The 13,071-nt window shown below is 63.2% G+C and overlaps 1 protein-coding gene across 1 annotated transcript in view; it reads left to right on the top strand.

Moving 5' to 3' along the window:
* The first annotated feature begins 14 nt into the window (after window positions 1-14).
* Window positions 15-13,071, top strand: part of LLGL1 (LLGL scribble cell polarity complex component 1) — a 17,913-nt gene continuing 4,856 nt past the window's right edge. Inside the window, exons 1-16 of the mRNA XM_049636875.1 lie at window positions 15-133; window positions 3,609-3,706; window positions 5,878-5,959; window positions 6,047-6,177; window positions 7,129-7,287; window positions 7,367-7,529; window positions 7,611-7,746; window positions 8,071-8,125; window positions 8,288-8,442; window positions 8,524-8,747; window positions 8,943-9,010; window positions 10,093-10,246; window positions 10,320-10,424; window positions 11,133-11,425; window positions 11,752-11,899; window positions 12,152-12,305. Coding sequence (XP_049492832.1) covers window positions 53-133; window positions 3,609-3,706; window positions 5,878-5,959; window positions 6,047-6,177; window positions 7,129-7,287; window positions 7,367-7,529; window positions 7,611-7,746; window positions 8,071-8,125; window positions 8,288-8,442; window positions 8,524-8,747; window positions 8,943-9,010; window positions 10,093-10,246; window positions 10,320-10,424; window positions 11,133-11,425; window positions 11,752-11,899; window positions 12,152-12,305 — 2,206 coding nt within the window. The 5' untranslated portion in view covers window positions 15-52. The remainder of the gene's footprint in view (window positions 134-3,608; window positions 3,707-5,877; window positions 5,960-6,046; window positions 6,178-7,128; window positions 7,288-7,366; window positions 7,530-7,610; window positions 7,747-8,070; window positions 8,126-8,287; window positions 8,443-8,523; window positions 8,748-8,942; window positions 9,011-10,092; window positions 10,247-10,319; window positions 10,425-11,132; window positions 11,426-11,751; window positions 11,900-12,151; window positions 12,306-13,071) is intronic.

Here is a 13,071-nt window from a genome sequence, read left to right on the forward strand (position 1 = left end):
GCGGGCGGCGGCGGCGGCGGCGGCGGGCGCGGCGCCGGCAGCCGGACGCAAGATGATGAAGTTTCGGTTCCGGCGGCAGGGCGCCGACCCGCAGCGCGAGAAGCTCAAGCAGGAGCTCTTCGCCTTCAACAAGGTGCGGCGGCGGTGGCGGCGGTTCGGGCTGGGCAGGAGGGGGCGGGCCGGGGGCCCAAGCCGGGGGCCCGGGGGCCGGAGCCACGTCGGGCTCGGGGGGAGGGGGCGCCCAGCTGGGGCGGGGCGCGGGGGCCGGGACGCGCGCCCCTCTTCGGGCCCCGCTTCTCGCCTCTTTCCCTGCTCCACTCTCGGACTCTGGGTGGGTCTGGGTCTCTCGCGGACTTTCCGAGTCAGCTTGTCCGGGTCTCTGTGGGCCTCACTGGTCCTGGCTCTGCAGGTCTCTGTCTACTTGGGTCTCTGTGTCTCTGTCTCTGTACGACTCTTTGCCTGTCTCTGGGTCTCTGTCCCTGTCTCTGCCTGTGATCACCTCCCTATCCTCAGCCTATGCCTGTGTATCCGGGGAGTGGGGGGTGTCTCTACCTCTGTCCCTGTGTATCTCTGGGTACCTCTTCTCTGTCTCCCTTCATCTCTCTGTCTCTGCATCTGTGAGTCTTTGCTGGTCTTTTCTTGCGTGTGTCTCTGCCTGCATATGTCCCTGTGCGGTCTCTAGAACTCTCACTCCGACTCTCACTCTCTGTCTCTTTATTTCTCTTCCTTTGGGGGCTCTCGGAGCCCCTGCTCAGCCCTGAGGGCAGCCCAGGGCCCCAGTTTGTTTTTCTTTTGCACCCAGGCCAGTGGGGAGGGGTGAGGAGGAGAGGCAGATGTTGGGGGGTGGAGCTGGGAAATCCCTTCCATGTTCCTCTCCTTCCTTCCCCCAAGGCCCTAGGCTCTGCCTTGTGGGGCTCTGACCTGCCCTGTGCTGCTGGGGGCTCCAAGGAAGATGCCTGGCTTTGTACTCAACTACCCTTCAGTGTGCGGGGCCTCAGTTTCCTTTGCTGTGAAATGGAGCCACCTGGTTGTGGGCTCTGGCTCCCTGTATCACATGGGCCAGCTGACCTGCCTTTGAGCCAAGGTGGAGGTGAGGGGGTGGAAGGTTGCTCCTTCCTTTCTTTTCCCAGGTAGGGCAAGAGGGGCCATGGGAAAGGGGCTGCCTGCAGCCCCCACCTCCTCCCACCCTTGCACTGATGGGTGGTAGATCCAGGCCCCAACCTTTGCCTTGTTAACTTCTCCTGGGGTGTTGCTTCTGGCCTCAGTTTTACTCCAAACCTCTGATTGCACAGCCCTTCACTGCTCTTGGGGATTAGAGTTGTTATCCCCGTCACACAGGTGAGAAAATCGAGGTTCAGAGAGGGGTGACGTCTGGCTTGTCAAAGTCACAGAGCGAGTTGGGGCACTTTGTCCTTGTGTCCCCTTGTCGACAGGATTTGACTTTAGCCTTGAGGGGCAGGGATTTTTGGAGGGACTGCTGTGGCCCTGGGCCAGACTCAAGGACACTCTCGTCCAGGAGAACGCCCTGGGGTGACTGGACCTGCAGTGGCTGAGGTGGGAATGTCTCTCAGGGCAGGCAAGGTTTCCTGGTGATGGGGAGGCTGCCAGGACCTTCAGACTTGGCAGCTGAGCACTTGCCAGGGGCCTGAGGGGCCCAGAGGGGAGGCTGGTGCCCAGGGTCTCCCAGATGGCCCCCTTCCTATGCTGGGTGGCTATGAGGGCGAAGCCCTGGGAGGCGAGAGAATGATGGTGGCGGCAGGCATGTGTTAAGGTGTCACTTCCTTAGCCATTGAGTCGGGGTGTGAAGAGGAGAGGTGGTGGAGAGGCTTGGCTCCGCTTGGCCGGCCCTGGGTTGGTAGAAGCCGAGGGCTCTCTGCTAAGGAGAGTGAGGCCCCATTCTGAGTGGGCAGCATTGGCGGGAGGGGTGTGGTTTGGGGCAAGGGGCTTGGTCACAAGAGGAGGTGGTAGGTGATCACTAGAGAATAAATGGGTCCCACATTCCCAAGCGATGGCAGGGGAGTGAGAAGCAAGCCTGGACTTTGGACTCAGTCTCACATCCAAGTCCCCGCCCTGCCCACAAGGTGCCTGTGGGATGTCCACTCTATGTCAGTTTAACAGATACTGAGCTCCTACTGTGTGCAGGGCCCCCTTCTAGGTATGGGGGACACCGCAGTGACCAGAAGGGACAAGTGCCTCTTCACTCAGGATGCTCATGTACTTGTGGGGGAGACAGTGAAAAGCCAAAGCAAAAGAGTAAAACGTGCAGTAGCTTGGATAACAGCCAGTGCTGTAGATAAAGTAGGCTGGGGGTGTGGAGTGTGGGGACAGGGAGGCTGCTAGAGCAGGGTGGCTTAGGGAGGGCTGTGAGGAGTTGACTCCCGATCTGAGACCTGAATGGTGGGAAGGACCCCTCTTTGGGCAGTGCTGGGTGAAGCACGTTCCAGGCAGAGGGACAGTAGATGCAAAGGCCCTGAGGCAGGAGTCTGCCTAGTAAATTGGAGGAGAGCAGAAAGCCATTGGGCCCGGAGTCAAGTGAGCTGGGGGAGAGTGGGAAGAAGAGGACAGGGAGGGGCCAGGTGGTGAGGTGGGAGCTTGGAGAGGGTCCTGAGCAGAGGGTGGGGACTGGCTAGACACGGTCAGATGGTCAGGTCTAGCAAACGTGTGGTGATGCTAGCGTGGGGGCGGGAAGGGAAGGGAAGCACTCCCCTCTACCCCCCAGCTAAACGGACTGTTCTGTCCTCAGGTTGGGCGCACTGCCCCTCGTGCCCAGATGGGAAACTGAGGCTTGGGGAGTACTGTGACTAGCCTGAGCCCATGCAGGCTGCATAAAGGGCTCAGTCCCTGTCTGGATTGGTGGAGGCCCGGGGCTACAGGCCTGGCGACCAGGGTTTCTTCTGAAATGTGTGTCTTGCTGAGGAAGTGGTCAGGAGATACCTGGACCCACATGCGGTGTCCCACATTGGTGTTGAGGACAGCGGGTGGGGGCCCCTCCAGCCGGGCCTCTGGGGATGAGCAGGAGCTCCTTGGTGGATGTGGGAAAACCGAGGAAAGCACGAGTGGGTGGAAGGAAGGATCGAGAACCTGGTGGGCAGGGGTCTGTGCGGGGGGACTGGCCCTGCCAAGAGGAGTGGCCCCGGGGGAGGGGGAGGGTCAAGAGCCTCCACCTAGCTGATCTTGGGTGTTGCCCTCCGATCTCCATGTGGGGCCTGTGGGGAGTGCCAGGGACATCATATGAGACTACGGACAGCATGGCGGCTCACCGCTAAAAGTGGGATGCAGAACCCTGCTCTGGGGGACAGGTAGGGTTGACTTTTGTGCCTGCACCCCGTTGGTCCTGTTTCTCTCTGTCGCCAGAGCCCTGCACACAGCGGGCCGGACACGGGTATTGAGAAAGACAGGGGCTTGGCAGGGGGAGGGCCTCTGCGGTGTGGACGGGACACGTGAACACCTGTTTCAGAGTCGAGGACACTGAGGCACAGAGCTCAGACGGACCAGCTCCAGTCCTGCTCTGCAGCTGCCATAGTCTGGAGGCTGCCTTGGGGTGGGACTCAGGTGGGCCAGGGGCGGCCGTGCCTGTGCCAATGCCACTGCCCTCCCCTCCCCCGCAGACCGTGGAGCATGGCTTCCCCAACCAGCCCAGCGCCCTGGCCTTTGACCCGGAGCTTCGCATCATGGCCATCGGCACCAGGTCTGGGGCCGTCAAGATGTATCCTTTGGGAACTGAGGCCTTCAGGGCCCTTCGGAAGCTCCTGATTGCAGCTCCCTGTACGTGGGCTCCTTGGGCCGGGTGGGGGGGCAGGGGGGCTGGCCTGGGAGGCCGCAGTAGGCGCCTCGATCCTGGCGGAGGTTGGTGGTGTGGCTTCTGCCCTGAGACTTTTCCTCGCGGAGATGGTTGGGGGGGGGGGGGATGGGGTCTGCTTGCGGTGGTCACAGCTGTCCATCGCTGCATTTCAGCCAGCCAGTTACCTAGGCGACCCTAGCGTCGTTCCAGCAATTAATTGACTGGGGACACCAGGCCAGGAGGCTAACCACGCACGGTACCCAGCAAAGGTGTTGAGTGGGCCAGGGTTACACAGTGGGCCTTGCCCTGGTGACTGGGCACACACGTATGCCAATGTGAAGACACGTGTGTTCGGCTGAGGGGCTGGGGGCAGTGCCAGGCTCAGCATGGTGAGCGCGGCGCGGCCCCCACCTGGATGCTGGCGGCTGCACAATGGGCCGTGTGAGCCGCACAAAGCGGGCATTTTCCTGCAAGCGCAGGGTGGGGGTGGGGTGGGGGCAAGCAGGCAGCTGAATGCTCCTTGCCTGCCATGGAGAACCCCACCCCCACTGCCCTCGGGGAAGCCCCTTGGGTGGGGAGACAGAGGTGTGGGGTCTGGCTGGAGGCGGCTCGGTGAGGGGTGCCCACCCTCACCCTTCCTCTTGGGACCCTCTGGCTCTCAGTACCCTCGTTGGGGACACTGGTTGGCGGAAGATGAGTCAGTGCCTGGAAGGAGGCAGGGTGGGGATGGGGGTCTTCGCACCCCAGGGCTGGGTGGCCAGACAGGGGTGGGCGTCTGGGCCTTTGGTCTGTGAGTTTGCCTTCTCCAGGGAGTGTGGCTGGGCCAGGATGCCCCTCCTCTCCCGTGGGCCCCTGAGGCACTGGTGGGGCAGGGGAGGGGGTGGGGAGGGGGCAGTGCCTGGACCCCCTGCCCCCAAGTCCGCACCTGCCCTGGGGGGGCATGCACTTCCTGGCCAGCTCCCACTCCTCGTGGTGCTGTCCTGACTCACAGGTATATCGTGGTCCCGAAGCCCTTTCTTCTTCTCAGTGCCCTGCTCCACGCGACTCTGTTGGCCACTTGAGCTGTCGCTCCGTGGTCTCACGCACAGGCTCCTCCTGCTCACAAAGAACCTGATGTACTGGCGAGGAGACATCCCCGGAGGAAGCTGGGGCCCTCCTCTGTCCCCTCAGTCCTTCCCCCGGTCTACCCTAGCTCCCAGCCCTGGGTCGGGAAACTGAGGCTGGCCACAGAAGCCACCCCTCCCCCTCAAGGGTGGCCCGTCTCCTTGGCAACCCTGGTTCCCGCCCAGCGCTCCTGCCCTCTCTTTTGTCCCCTCTTCTGTGTTCTCCTGGCTCCTGCAGGGAATCCCAACTCTAGCTCCAAAGCAACCGGCTCCTGCGTTGTTGCTGGGCAACGCTGACCCCTCCCTAACCCTCCCTCCTGGGGCCCCCTCGGCCCTGCCCGACTGGTGTTGCTGTGACTCTGGCACTGACACCAGACACTTGAAGCGGGTCACCCAATCTAAGCCTCTGCGGATTGTCTGTGAAATGGGCAGGCTGAGGCCTCTCCCTGGTCACAGTGGGGGCTGCTGGCTGCGTGCCCCAGAGGGAGGTTGGTTTCCTTGCCCATAGCCGGAGGTTGGCTTGGAGCTGTGGGAAGAGGCAGCCTGGACTCTCCTCTGCTCCAGACTTCCGTGCCCAGGCTTGGCCTGGCGTCTCTGCCTGTATGATCCGAACCTGGGGGGCCCAGCTCTTATGTACACAGACACACGCACACGGCTAACACAGGGCAGAGCCCTGGCTGCCTGCCGGGCCTGGGCCAATTGTGTTGGGTATGTCTTTATTCTCACTTGCCCTGGATCAGCCCTACAAGGTGGGAGTGGGACTCACTAGCCCATTTTACGGATGAGGAAGTAACTGACTTGCAGGAGCAGAGTGGAGCCTGCACGCTGAGCCTGGGGATATCTTGGGGGGATAGGACAGTGCTTCTTCAGGGAGGGGTCCCATCTGGACCTTGGAGGGCTTCTGGGTAGGCAGGCCTGGTTGGGGCCCGTTGGAATCGTTCTCAGAAAGGAGGACCTCCCGTATCTGCTTCTGCCCTTGACCTGTGCTCTCAGCTACGGTGCACCTGGCGTGGAGTTTACCGGCCTACACCGAGACACGGCCACTGTTACCCAGATGCACTTCCTGCCTGGCCAGGTGAGCCTCCACCCTCACTGGCTCCCGTGGCCCCCACGCCCTCCCCATCCCAGGCCAGCCCAGTCTTGGTCTCTGCTCATCCACCAGGGCCGCCTCCTGACCCTGTTGGACGACAGCAGCCTGCATCTCTGGGAGATCGTCCACCACAATGGCTGCGCCCACCTGGAGGAAGCACTCAGCTTCCAGCCACCCAGTCGGCCGGGCTTTGACTGTGCCAGGTACCGGAGGACTTGGCTGGGGACCAGCTGCCGGGCGCAGGGGGCGGGAGGGGGAGCCCGGGGGAGGTTGTGGAAGCCAGCCTTGCAAAGGTGCTGTGGGGGTAGGAAGCCTCCCTCAAGCTAGGATACGGGGTGGCAGGGTACCTGGGGCTGGGCCCGGGGCCCGGAGAGATGTGCCCTGTGGATTTTGCAGGTGTGAAATAGGGGGCTCTGGCCAAGTCTGAGGTGAGCAGGTAGTGTCCATGCTCTGGGGACCGCTGGGGCCTTTAACGGTTTGGAGGGGGCGATGGGTGATAATGTACATGGGTGAAAGGGCAGCTGGGGGGCAAGGAGCATCGTCCCAGGCTGTATGAGGTGCCAGCAGGATGCTCCAGAGGTCAGTGGCGTGGGCCTAGACCCCCAGTGAGAGTGTAAGGGGCCTCTCGGTCTGGCCCTGCTGAAACAGAGTTGTCCTACTCCTCCTGGGGGCTGGGTGACACCCTCACACGGGGGTGGACTCCTGGGGTCTCCCATCCTCTGCAGGCCAGGTCCAATCTGGGGCCCTCCTGCAAAGTCAGGGAGACATCTTGAGGCTGGCGACAGGGTTCCTGGGTGAGGCTCAGGAGGGTTGTGTGTGTCCTAGAGCCCTTGGTCCTGGCCCGGGCACTGGCCTGGTTCCTACCTTCCTTCCTAGTGAGGGGGAGGGGTCGGGAGCCCGTCTCCAAGACCTGAGGAGCCTATTTTTATCCCTCTCCTTCCCAACATCCTGATGAATAATTGAGTGAGCTAATTGTGATGCCCGCAGCCACCACCTTCGCCTTCCCAGTGCGCCAGCCAGCCCACTCGATAATCCGGCCTCTATGAGCGCAGAGGGTCCATAATGAGCTGCCAGTAGCAGCCCAGCCCCCTCCACACCACTCCTCAGCGGGCGGACGGGCTTGCGCCCTCACCCACTCCCCTCATCCCTTGCAGTGGCCCGCTCAGCCTCGCCCGTGTCACGGTGGTCTTGCTGTTGGCAGCCGGTGACCTGGCGGCCCTGGGCACCGAGGGCGGCAGCGTCTTCTTCCTGGACGTGCCCACCTTGACGCTGCTCGAGGGGCAGACTCTTGCCCCGGACGACGTTCTTCGAAGGTAAGAGGCAGGCGGACCTCCCAGCAGCCTCTCCACGCCCGGGTGGTGCTCCTGCCGGCTCACCTGCGCCCCTCTGCAGCGTGCCAGACGACTACCGGTGTGGGAAGGCGCTGGGCCCCGTGGAGTCACTCCAAGGACACCTGCGGGACCCCACCAAGATCCTCATCGGCTACAGCCGGGGCCTGCTGGTCATCTGGAACAGGGCGGCGCAGTGCGCGGACCGTGTCTTCCTGGGGAACCAGGTGTGTGAGGGAGGCCGGCACCTGCAGCCGGGGCCCTCTGCTTAGGGCCCTGCTCACACTGCCCCCCCTACCCCCCTGCAGCAGCTGGAGAGCCTGTGCTGGGAGCGCAGCGGCAACACGCTGGTCAGCTCGCACAGTGACGGCAGCTACGCCGTCTGGTCTGCGGGTGCCGGCGGCTCCCCCGTGACACAGCCCACGGTAGCCACCACGCCCTACGGTGAGTGCTGGGGAGGCTGAGGGCAGCCCTGCCACCTGAGCGTGGGGTTGACCGGGGACCCCGAGCTCAGGCACTTGGGGCTGCCCGGCCTTGGTGGGGGTACCCAGGAGGCCTTGTGTGAGATGCCATGCCGAGCCACGTCCTCGAAGGTGAGGTTGCTGGGGGGCACGGTTGGGCAGTGGGCCTTCCCCTCGGGGTCAGGAAGCAGCTGTGAGGCCAGGATGGTGGAGGCAGAGCAGGAACGGGAGAAGCTTGGAGAAATGTGACCTGGGGCCCTTCTGGTCCCTGTGAGCGAATGAGCCCGACACTGTCCCACCCCTCCAGGCCCCTTCCCCTGCAAAGCCATTAACAAGATTCTGTGGCGAAACTGTGCATCTGGGTAGGTGGGGAGCTGGTTCTCAGATGTGGGTTGGGGGCTGTGTCTGCAGGGGGGAGGAGGGTGGGCTCTGGGGCACAGGGATGTCCTGCAGCGCTCTCCCTGGGTCGGGCAGTGTGCACTTGGGGTCTGGGTGGCTCACGTGGCTCCCCGCCTGCCGTGCAGGGACCACTTCATCATCTTTAGTGGAGGCATGCCCCGCGCCAGCTACGGTGACCGCCACTGTGTGAGTGTGCTCCGGGCTGAGACTCTGGTGACGCTGGACTTCACCTCCCGCATCATCGACTTCTTCACAGTTCACAGCACACGGCCCGAGGACGGTGTGTACCCTGCCCTCGCCACCCCATGCCCTGTGCCGCCCCCCCCCCCGTGGCTCTGCTCACCCAGCCCTCGCCCCGCAGAGTTCGACGAGCCCCAGGCCCTGGCTGTGTTGCTCGAAGAGGAGCTGGTGGTGCTCGACCTGCAAACGCCTGGCTGGCCTGCTGTGCCTGCCCCCTACCTGGCCCCGCTGCACTCATCTGCTATCACCTGCTCGGCACATGTCGCCAACGTCCCCGCCAAGCTGTGGGCCCGCATTGTGAGCGCCGGCGAGCAGCAGAGCCCCCAGCCTGCCTCCAGCGCCTCGGTGTGTGCCCAGGGCCTCCTGCAGGGGCAGGGACATGGGGAGGGAGGGTGTTGCAGGCATAGGCCCGGAGGTGGGGATGTAGCAGGTGTACACGGGGAATTCAGGCAGCTTGGGCCCCGGGTGCCATGCTGAAGGTGAGGAGAGAAGGTGTTTGTCCTGACCTTCCGCTTCCACATCTCTGCCTCCCTCTCCCAGAGCTGGCCCATCACCGGGGGCCGGAACCTGGCCCAGGAGCCATCACAGCGGGGGCTACTGCTGACTGGGTAGGCAGACACATGTGTTCCATGGCCAAGCACAGGTGTGACGTGTGCGTGCGTGTGTGTGTGTATGTGTGTGTGTACGCGTGTGTATTTGGGTAAATGGAGCGTGGTGCGACCCATGCAGGTGCAGGAGAGCCCATCCTGGGCCGGTGGGTACTGACCTGCCTGGTGACTCAGGCCCCAGCCCTGGTGGGACCAGGCCATTCCCCTCTCCTGCAGGGTGGATTGGGATGAAGCCTCCCTAGGCCCTGGTTAAAGGCCCCGCCCTGCCCTGCCTTTTGGTCTAGAATTGAGCTCCACCCACCCGGCCTGCCCTGGGACCGGAAAATCTGGGCTGGCCCACGCTCATCTGCCCAGGGCAGGTGCTAGAGAGCCCAGTCTGGGCCTGGCGGGCGCTGACGTGCCCAGTGACTCAGGCCCCAACTTCCTGCCCTGCCCCTGCCTGTGCTGGGACCCTCAGGCCTCTGACTCCAGTGTCCCCTATCCTGCTTGAGAGCTCCTAATCATGGCTTTCAGAGCTTTTGGAGGTATCCCAACCAGCCCCAGAGACTCACACACCTTTTCTCGCCCTGGCTCTGGGCTCCCACCACCGCCCAAAGGTCCCTGACGTGGGCTCTGCAGCTGTGTCCTGAGGCTGCACCCCAGATTTGTCTGCTCCTGCCCCCCGCTTCCCCTCCCTGCTTCCTCCCAGCCTCCCCAGGCTTCCTGCTGCTCTGCCTACATGGCTGCCTCATGCCTCATGATCCTTCTGCTCTATGGCTAACGCCCGATCGCTTTTTCTGGACGCGCCCGTAGTCCTCTGTTCCCTGCATTATCTCCTCTGTCATCTCCTGCTCATCACACTGGTGATTATTTCCATACCTTCTCACCCTGTTTGAGGGGCCCCGGTGCATGTGGTCTGGCATACTGTAGGCACTCAAGATGTGTTTGCTCTATACAGTAGATGCCTCCTGTTTGCTGTGTGCAGTGGGAGTCTGGTCAGTGCTTGGCATACGTAGTAGGTGGTCAGCGCGTGGTCACTGGATGAGCGGGATGGGGGTGGTGCACGGGGACCCGGGGTGGGCCTGATGTTGCCTTCCCTACAGCCACGAGGACGGCACCGTGCGCTTCTGGGATGCATCTGGTGTGGCCTTGCGGCCGCTCTACAAGCTCAGCACAGCTGGCCTCTTCCAGACAGACTGCGAGCACGCTGACAGCCTGGCCCAGGCCGCTGAGGACGACTGGCCGCCCTTTCGCAAGGTAGGCCCTGCCCCGGCCCTGGGGAGCCTGGTCCCAGCTCTGCCCCATGTCATCGCTCCATCCCGCCCCGCAGGTGGGCTGCTTTGACCCCTATAGCGACGATCCTCGGCTCGGCGTGCAGAAGGTGGCGCTCTGCAAGTACACAGCCCAGATGGTGGTGGCTGGCACTGCAGGCCAGGTAAGGCGGAGGTGCCCCAGGCTCGGGGTCTCAGAGGGCTTTCTGGAGGAGGTGGGCCTGACCTAGAGGGTCTAGTGGAGTGGCGGGGGACGCACATGCGCAAAAGCCCGGAGATGGGAATGGGGCTGCAGGTGGGGCTGGCTGGGGTGAGGCCAGCCGGGGAGGTGGAACCTCTAGGAGGCCTGGAGTCCAAGCTCTGGCCGCAGGGAACCACACCAGGGGCGGGAGCACGGGTGTTAGGTGAGCACTGAGAGTGGGGACCAGCAGGTCTGGGTCGCTGCCGTGCCCCAGCACTCAACACGGTATATGGGGCTCAGTGGGTAATTACCGTTAAGTGGGAGACAGGCTAGTGGGGGGTGCTTTGCTCCAAAGGCCAGTGGGTCTCGGTGACTGCTGTTCCCCTCTGACTCGTGCAGTATGCAGAAGGTGCTCAATGTATGCTCATTGCTAAAGGGAGAGAGACTTGCGGGGGTGGGATATTGTGCTCCTGGAAGGCAAGGACCAGCTGGTCTTGGTCACCATTGTGTTCCCCAGTGCTCAGTGAAGGCCCTGGTATACACTAGGCTTTCAGTGAGTGCTTGTTAAGCGGATAAACGAGAGACAGTACTGGGACTGGCCTAACGGTGGCTTTGCGGGCTCAGGTGGGGCCCGGGTAGTCCTGTCCTCCACACTGACCCCTCCCCCACCCTGCCATGGCTGTGTTTTCAGGTGCTGGTGCTGGAGCTAAGTGATGTGCCATCAGAACAGGCGGTCAGCGTGGCCAGTGTGGACCTCCTCCAGGACCGAGAGGGCTTCACGTGGAAGGGCCACGAGCGGCTGAGTCCGCGCACAGGGCCACTGCCGTGGCCTGCTGGCTTCCAGCCCCGAGTGCTGGTTCAGTGCCTGCCACCAGCTGCTGTCACCGCTGTCACGCTCCATGCCGAGTGGAGCCTCGTGGCCTTCGGTACCAGTCATGGCTTTGGCCTCTTCGACTACCAGCGCAAGAGCCCTGTGCTGGCCAGGTGTGTGTGTGGTGGGCCCGGTGAGCGGGGGCTGTACTTGCACCTGGCCCCAGCCTCCTGGGAGACCTTTGGTGTCTCCCCACACCTGTCTGGGCCTCAGTTTCCCTGAGATCTGACATGGTGCAGGTAGGGCGACCTTAAAGTCGCCTTCCCCGCTGGCAGCTCTGTCCTTATGAAAAGTGCTGCTGGTAGAGTGTTAAGCGCCCCCGGCTGCTGGGTGCGAGGGGCAGAGGGGCTCCGGCTTCCTGAGCCACGGGGCCGGCAGGAGCGCGGCGGCTGCTCCGGGAGTCTGCTCCGTGGCACAACTGGCACCTGCCTGCCCCCAGGTGCACCCTGCACCCCAACGACTCCCTGGCCATGGAAGGGCCGCTGTCCCGGGTGAAGTCGCTCAAGAAGTCTCTGCGCCAGTCTTTCCGGCGCATCCGCAAAAGCCGAGTCTCGGGCAAGAAGCGGGCCGCTAATGCCAACAGCAAGGTGAGGCGGGGCTGCGCTGCCCGGATGCCACCTCTCTGCCTGCTGGGGCCAGGCACAGCAGTGGAGCCTCAGCTCCGAGAGCCAAGCGTCTGTTCCCTTCAGTAGCCCCGGCCCCTGGGCCCCCCCCCCCCCCCCCCCCCCCCCCCCCTGCTGATCAGGATGAGCCGGGGAAGGTGCTGGGATGTCGGCACCAGGCTGTATGGGAGCAGAGGGGGTTGGGGAGGCGGAGTTCTGGAGGCTGTGCCCCTCCAGTTGCAGGAGGCCAATGCGCAGCTGGCCGAGCAGGCCTGCCCCCACGACGTGGAGATGACCCCCGTGCAGCGCCGCATTGAGCCCCGCTCTGCCGACGACTCCCTCTCGGGTGTTGTTCGCTGCCTCTACTTCGCTGACACGTTCCTTCGAGATGGTGAGGCCAGGGGGACGGGCTGGGGGGGATGGGCCTGAGCCGGCCATCTAGGAAACGGGGAAGGGTGGGACCGCGCCGTCTGGGAGGTTGGAAGGCACACCCTATGCGCCGGACTGAGCTGGCGACAGTGCCCCGGCCACCCCAAGTGGTCCCCCCTGGAACTTCCAACTGTGAGGGGTTGGTGAGTGAGCCGGGCCTCTGAGACCTGAAGAGGGAGAAGGGAGCCCAAGATCTGGGGGCGGAGAGTGTGGGGGTCAGCCAGTGCCAGCGGCTGAGGTGGGTACGTGTTGGGGAGATGACCCGGGTGTGGTGGCTGCAGAAGAGGGGGAGGCTGGGGAGACGCTGGGTGCTGGCCACCTCACTCTGCAGTGGCGAGTGCCCTGAGTGGTGGGAGCCCCGGGACGGTCCTCTGCAGACCGATGTGGTCTGGTTTATTGACTGATTCACTGATGGATTTTTACCTCGTATCGTGGAGAATTTTCACCATACACAACAACAGGAGTGCAGTCGCCCCACAAAGACAGCCAGCCATCTGCTGCTGCACCGTCCCCGCCCCACACGGTGGCTTTTAATAAATTTTTATTTATTTATTTTTGAGAGAGAGAGAGAGAGAGAGAGAGAGAGAGAACAAGTGGGGAGGGGCAGAGAAAAAGAGGGACAGAGGATCTGAAGTTGGCTCTGCACAGACAGCAGAAAGCCCAAGCAGAAAGCCCACTGTGGGGCTTGAACCCATGAACCATGAGATCATGACCTGAGCTGAAGGCAG

The sequence above is a fragment of the Panthera uncia genome, chromosome E1 (genome assembly GCF_023721935.1).
Source record: "Panthera uncia isolate 11264 chromosome E1, Puncia_PCG_1.0, whole genome shotgun sequence".
Lineage (NCBI taxonomy): Eukaryota > Metazoa > Chordata > Mammalia > Carnivora > Felidae > Panthera > Panthera uncia.